This window comes from Eimeria tenella, genomic scaffold (assembly GCF_000499545.2).
Source record: "Eimeria tenella Houghton genomic scaffold, Eth_scaff514, whole genome shotgun sequence".
Lineage (NCBI taxonomy): Eukaryota > Apicomplexa > Conoidasida > Eucoccidiorida > Eimeriidae > Eimeria > Eimeria tenella.
The window spans coordinates 1-6,907 of NW_013545653.1; the positions used below are offsets into that span (position 1 = coordinate 1).

The window sequence follows — 6,907 nt, forward strand, 5'->3', positions numbered from 1 at the left end:
TTGTCTCTTTCTCATGTTGCTTTTGATTCTCCTCAAGAACAAAAGTCCTTTTTCTTGTCTGAGGCGCAGCAGCTCAGCGCCGTGCTGCGCCAAACCCTTGCTGCTGTGGGGCCAGCAGCCAGCAGCAGCAGCAGCAGCAGCAGCGGCGGCGGCGGCAGCAGCAGCAGCAGCAGCAGCAGCAGCGGCGGCGGCGGCGGCGGCGGCGGCAGCGGGTGCAGCAGCCCGCCGAACAGCAACGCAGCAGAGCAAGCAGCAGCAGAGGGAACTGCAGCGGAGGAAGCAGCAGCTGGCGAAAACCCAGCAGCAGTAGAAGCAGCAGCAGCAGCAGAGGGAACAGCAGCGGAAACAGCAGAAGCAGCAGCAGAGGAACTGGAGGCATCAACAGAAGACCAAGCAGCAGCAGCAGCAACAGCGGCAGCAGAGGGACCAGTAGCAGCAGCAGAAGACGAAGCAGCAGGTGTAGCAGAGGGAGCAGCAGCAACAACAGAGGGAACAGCAGCAGGTGCTGCAGAGGGAACAGCAGCAGCAGCAGCAGCAGAGGAGGGAACAGGAGAGGCAGAAGAAGCAGCAGCAGCAGATGAAGGAGCAGCGGCAGCAGCCGATGAATCAATAGGAGCAACAGCCGCTAATGAAGCGGCAGCAGAAGCAGCAGCAGCAAATAAATCAACAGCAGCAGCAGCAGCAGCAGCAGGGGACTTCGTGTCTCGCAGCTTTTTGATCCTTGATGAGCCCTGCAAGGGAACGGCGCCGAGCTGCGGAGCAGGTCCAAATAAATAAATACATAAATTAATAGATAAATTAATAAATAAATAAATAAATAAATAAATAAATAACAAATTAATTGATCAATAACAATAAATATAATTTGAAGGAGAAAGAAGGAAGCAAAACCAAGATATGAATATTCATAAAGCTGCTGCTGCTGCTGCTGCTGCTGCTGCTTTCTTTGATGGCATTAACAGGCAAAGAACCCATTCAATTTGGACTATTTATTTATTTGTCATAAATTAATTATTATTTATTTATTTATTTATTTATTTATTTATTTATCTATTTATTCTTTTGTTTATTTGCTGCAGCGCTGCTGGGGGCGCTGCTGGAGCGGCTGGCAGCTGTGAGGGCGCAGGGAATTGTATCAACACATTTGCACCGGGAGCTGCAGCAGCTGCTGCTGCTGCAGCAGCAGCAGCCTGCTGCTGCTGCACCTGCTGCTGCACCTGCTGCTGCACCTGCTGCTGCTGCTGCTGCTGCTGGTGCTCTCACTTTTAAGCAGGTCAGGAGACGCCGCGCTGCAGCAGACACGGCGCTCTGCGACGCAGACAGACAGCGGCTTGGTGGCTGCCAGCAGCAGCAGCAGCAGCAGCAGCAGCAGCAGCAGGTCGGAAGATCGCAAGAAGGCTTCACAGCCAGCTCGGACTCGCTGGCAGCTGATCCAGCAGCAGCAGCAGCAGCAGCAGCAGAGGCAGCAGCAGCAGCAGACGAATACAAATATGAATTAATCGACGGAGTCTGCACTTATTCAAATGCTCTTCAAGCAGCAGCAGCAGCAGGTTTCCCACAAGACATCATAAACAGGGCCCGTGTGCTGCGGCAGCAACTGACGAACGTGCAGCAGCAGCAGCAGCAGTTGCTGCTGCAGCAAGTGCAGCAGCAACGAGAGCAGCAGCAGCAGCGAGGGCAGCAGGCGCAGTCAGAGAACGAGGACGCGCAGAATGAGCGGCAGCAGCAGCAAGAGCAGCAGCAGCAGGAGCCCCAGCAGCAAGACCAGCTGCAGCAGGGCAGTGCAGCAACAGCAGCAGCAGCAGCTTCCGAGGTTTCCAACGCTCGCGTTGCTGCTGCTGCTCAATTCCAGCGAAAGGTGGAGGCCCTGACGCAGCTGCTGCGCCGAACAGCAGCAGAAACCAGCAGCAGCAGCAGCAGCAGCAGCAGCTCCTTTCCCGTGGTTTCTTTGCCTGCGTTTCCTCCGCAGCTGCTGCCTCCCCCCGCGTTTTCTGGGGCTGCATGCGTTTTGCTGCTGGTGGCAGCAGCAAGGAGTTCGCAGAAGCAGCAGCAGCAGCAGCAGCAGGTGCTGCGGCCTGTCTGTACACCCGACGGGGGGGAAGTGTGGGGCCCCACAGGCTGCTTTCGGGTGTACGTGGGAGCAACAGCAAACATCAGCAGCAGTTTGTTGCGGCTGAAGCAAAACCCTCACTTTGCTGCTGCTGCTGCTGCAGTGCTGCTGGCAGCAGATGTGGCCCACGCCCGGAAGACGCAGCAGCAGCTCAAAGCAGCACTTAAAAGAGACCCTTCTGTGGCTCTTCTCCCCAACAGACACAAACCCTAAACTCTAAACCCTAAACCCTAAACCCTTATTCCTGAGCAGCAGCTCGCATAAGAAAGCCTTCTGCGGCTTTTCTTCTCAGCAGACACAAACCCTAAACCCTAAACCCTAAACAGCAGCTCTAGGGAGAGATCTTTTCTGCCTTTTCCCTTCAACTGACGCAAACCCTAAACCCTAAACCCTAAACCCTAGAGAGCGGGAAACGCAAACCCTCAAGGCCCCGGGAAACGCCTGTTGTGCTACACCTCGTGCATGCGTTTAGAGCGTGCAGATAGAATAAAAATGAATTTAAATTTAAATTTAAATTTAAATTATAATTTATTTTATGTTATTTTATTTGAAGAAATAAACCCTCTTTTGCTTTTTTACTTTTTTATTTTGCCGCTAAACCCTCGTGCTCCAGTTTTAAATAAAAAACCCCAAAACCCTTAAAAAGCGAGGGTTTAGGGTTTACGGGCCTAGGGTTTAGGGTTTACGTTAGGGTCTAGGGTTTGGCGAAGCGTTAGAGTTTAGAGAAGGGTCTAGGGTTTACGGAAGGGTCTAGGGTTTAGAGTTTACTAAAGGGCTAGGGTTTAGGGTTTACTAAAGGGTCTAGGGTTTACAGAAGGGTCTGGGGTTTAGAAGAGGGTTTAGGGTTCACGCGAGGGTTTAGGGTTTACAGGAGGGTTTTTATCTCATCCCTGTTTCCTTCGGATACAGCTGTATATTATTTATTTCATTGCTCATTGCTGCTGCTGCCGCTAGTGCTGCTGCTGCTGCTGCTATTGCTGCTGCTTCTGCTGCTGCTGCTAGTGCTGCTGCTAGCGTTGTTGCTGCTGCTGCTGCTGCTGCTGTTGCATGGCGTGTACGTACACCGGAGGAAAGCGAATGTGGAAGCGGAAAACTAAAAAGCAAATCCTAAACAACTAAATAAATAAATAAATAATAAATAATAAATAAATAAATAAATAAATAAATAAATCATAAATGATAAATGATTGAATAAATGGTAAAGAGGTCTCGCTGCGATTTCTGCTGCTGGGGGCATCAGCAGCCACGGCTGGGAAGCAGCAAAATGGGATTTTGGAAATAAATAAATAAATAAATAAATAAATATAATTAAATATAATTAAATATAATTAAATATAATTAAGTATAATTAATTACAATTAAATACAATTAATTATAATTAAATACAATTAATTACAATTAAATATAAATAATTACAGTTAAATATAATTAATTACAACTAAATACAATCAAATACAATTAAAATGCTAATTAATTGCAATTAAGTACAATTAAAAGATAACTAAATAGAAATAAATACAAACCAACTAAATACAATTAAATACATTGCAATTAAATACATTCAAATACAATTAAATACAATCAAATACAATTAAACACCAACTGAATGCAATTAAATGCAATTTAATGCAATTAATTGCAAATGAATACCAATTAAATGCAATTAATCGCAATTAAATGCAATTAATTGCATTTAAATGCAATTAATAGTATTTAAATGCAAATAATTGCATTTGATTGCAATTAATTGCAATCAAATGAAGAATTAAAAAGGAAAAAGAAAAAAATAAAGAAGAAGAAGAAAGAAATTGGCGGACAGCAGCAAACAACAAACTTGCTTCTGCGGGTTGCATGCAAAAGAAGACTTTTTGGGAATTATTTGGAAGCTTTTGAAGAAACAAATGCCATTAAATGCAAATAAATGCAATTTAATGCCATCAAATGCAATTAAATGCAATTAAAAATGCAATTAAATGCAATTTAATGCCATTAAATGCAATTAAATGCAATTAAAAATGCAATTAAATGCAATTTAATGCCATTAAATGCAATTAAATGCAATTAAATGCAATTAAATGCCATTAATTGCAATTAAAATGCCATCAATTGCCACTAATTGCCATGAAATGCCATTAGTTGCCATTAATTGCATTAATTGCCATTAAATGGCATTAATGGCATTAATGGCATGGAGTGGCATTTGAGAAGCAGCAAAGTTTGGAAAGTGGATGGAAATGGATTTAATTTGAAATGTTGAAATTCCCAAAAAGCGGATTTTTCTTTTGCAGCTTCTACACACGTGGAGTGTACGTACACTCCAGAACTGCGTGACACTTGGCAGCTGAACTACTTGGGCATGTAATTTGCCTTTTAGACTTTTGTTTTATTATTTCGAATGAAATCTATTTTATTAAACCTATTTTATTAAATCTATTTTATTAAATCTATTTTCATTTATCTCTAGCTTTCGAAGTTGCACTAGTTCGTCTTTCTAAACAAGTCCGCATTCACTCTCCATGTTCGCCTGGACACTGCAGCAGCAGCAGCAGCAGCAGCAGCAGCAGCAGCGCAGCAAGGGGGCAGCATGCACGGAAATGGAGACGCAGGAGGAATGGACGATGAATGGAGCAAAAATATAAATTGCATGCAATGTAATTGGGGGCTAAATGTAATTAAAATGTCGAATCAAATTAAAGAGTGCCGCTGGCAACGGGCAGATGGACTGGAGCGAAGACAGCTGAGCGCCAAGAAGCAGCAGGAGGGCGGTTGGACTTGAAACACGGCACAAATGGAGTGAATTGGAGGAACGCAAAGAACTAAGGGCAACTGAATGCAACTGGACGCACTGTAATGGAATTAAATTCAACTTTTGGGGGAAAAAGGAACTTGTGCAGACCGGTGGCTGCTGCAGCAGGCAGCTGTCGATACACCCCGCGGCGCGTGCGCAGCGCGGCGTCGAGTCCGCGGGAACCGCTTCAATTTTGGGTCGCTTTTGGAGTTTGGAATTGCATTTGGAGTTTTTCGCCCGGAGAAAAGGGTTTGGAGGGCGGCGGCGGCGCTGGGGGCGTCAGAGGGGGCGGGGCGGCGGGCGGGCGGCGGCGGGGGTCGGCGGCGGCGATCTCGGGCGTTTCGCGGGGAAACTCGGAACTTTTTGGCGCCAGGAAGCGGGAAACTGCAAAAGAAAGGCGCCCGCGAAGTTGGGGAGCGAAAGCACTGCGGGAAGCGCGGGATCAGAACTTGCGGGTGGGGCGGCGGCAGTCGACGAAGGGAATGCAGGCCGCCAAGCTGCCTATACACTCCAGCAGCGCGCGCGACCAAGACCCGCCCCGCGGCTCCACAAAGAGAAAAGTAAGTGCAGCAGCAGCAAAGGAAGGCGCAGCAGCACAAAGCATAGCAGCAGGAAGGCCCCAGTTGGCGAGAGCCGCCTTGATCAGGTAGATTCCCGCGACGGCGCCGAGCTTGCCCATGGCAGCAGAAAGGCCCGCGTAGGTGGCCCGCACTGCAGCAGGAAAAACCACAGAAGGGAGTATAAAGGTGGTGATGCTGGCGCCCCAGTTGATGAAGAAGTTGACTGCGGCCAGCAGCGCGAGGAGGCCCCAGCCGTGGGCGGCGGCTGCTGCTGCTGCTGCTGCTGCTGCTGCTGCTGCGGCCAGCGCCAGCGAAGACAGCCCCAGGAAAAAGAAGCCCCAGAACTGCAGCCACTTCACGCCCATCTGCCGCAGCACCAAAATGCCCATGTAGCAGCCGGGAAAGCCCACGAGGTTCAAAACGATGTTCTGGAAGATCACCGCGTTCACGCTGCTGCTGCTGCTGCTGCTGCTGCTGCTGCTGCTGCTGGGGCCCCACAGGTGCTGCGTGAGCTCCGGCTGCACCAGCAGCACGCCGTAGGCCGTGACGTCGTAGAGAAACCAACAAACTCCAGTGCCGAGGAGCTGCTGCAGGTGGCTCTTGTCCCTGAAGGCCGCAGCGAAGCGGCGCGTGCGCTCCCTGCTGCTGCTGCTGCTGCTGCTGCTGCTGCTGCTGCTGCGCTGCTGGCAGCAGGCGTGCAGCCAGACGCAGAGCGCCGGCAGCGCGCCGAAGGCCAGCAAAGCCCTGAAAGTCACCTCCGGGTTTTGCTTCGAAAGCTTCCAAAAAAGAAGAGACAAAAGATAGGGAAAAAGAATGCCGGGGACGTTCATGGAGTAGGCGAAGGAGACGCGGAGGCAGCGGTGGCTGCGTTTGCTGCTGCTGCTGCTCTCCGCAGCAGCAACAGCACTCAGCGGGTACACCCCGCCGGCCCCCACGCCCAGCAAGAAGCGAAAAAGGCCCAGCAGACTCAGGAAGCAAAAGGGGGGCCCCCAGGTCAAAAAGCTGCTGCCGAGGGCCCCCAGCGAGATCAGCAGCAGCGTCAGCAGCAGCGCGGGGCCCCTCCCTGCTGCGTCGCCCAGGAAGCCCATGAGGCTCATGCCTGCAATGGCCCCTGCGTAGGACAGCATTTTCAGGCTGCTGCTGCTGCTGCTGCTGCGCAGCAGCAGCAGCGCGAACCGCGGGTCTTGCTGCAGCACGAACAGCGCTATCGACGTCACCACGAAGTTGTAGTTGCTGCTGAACACCGCGATGCACGGCACCAGCAGCGACTCCTTCCGCCCCTCCTCCTCTTCTCCCGCTGCTGCTGCTGCTGCTGCTGCTGCTGCTGCTGCTGCTGCTGCTGCTGCGGAAGAGGAGGGCGGGGCCGCCGCCGCGGACGCAGAGGCCGACTCTCCTGCTGCCGACAGACACGGCAGCACGCACGACACCCCGCACGCAGGCGCTGCAGCA

The 6,907-nt window shown here is 50.4% G+C and overlaps 1 protein-coding gene across 1 annotated transcript; it reads left to right on the plus strand.

The window, feature by feature from the left end:
* Positions 1-72: 72 nt before the first annotated feature.
* On the plus strand, positions 73-2,323 carry ETH_00032505 (uncharacterized protein; the record flags this gene model as incomplete). Its single annotated transcript, XM_013380329.1, has 2 exons — positions 73-763; positions 1,080-2,323. Coding segments are annotated over 2 exons (1,935 nt in total), but the record flags the coding sequence as incomplete, so codon positions are not given.
* Between the last annotated feature and the right edge of the window lie 4,584 nt (positions 2,324-6,907).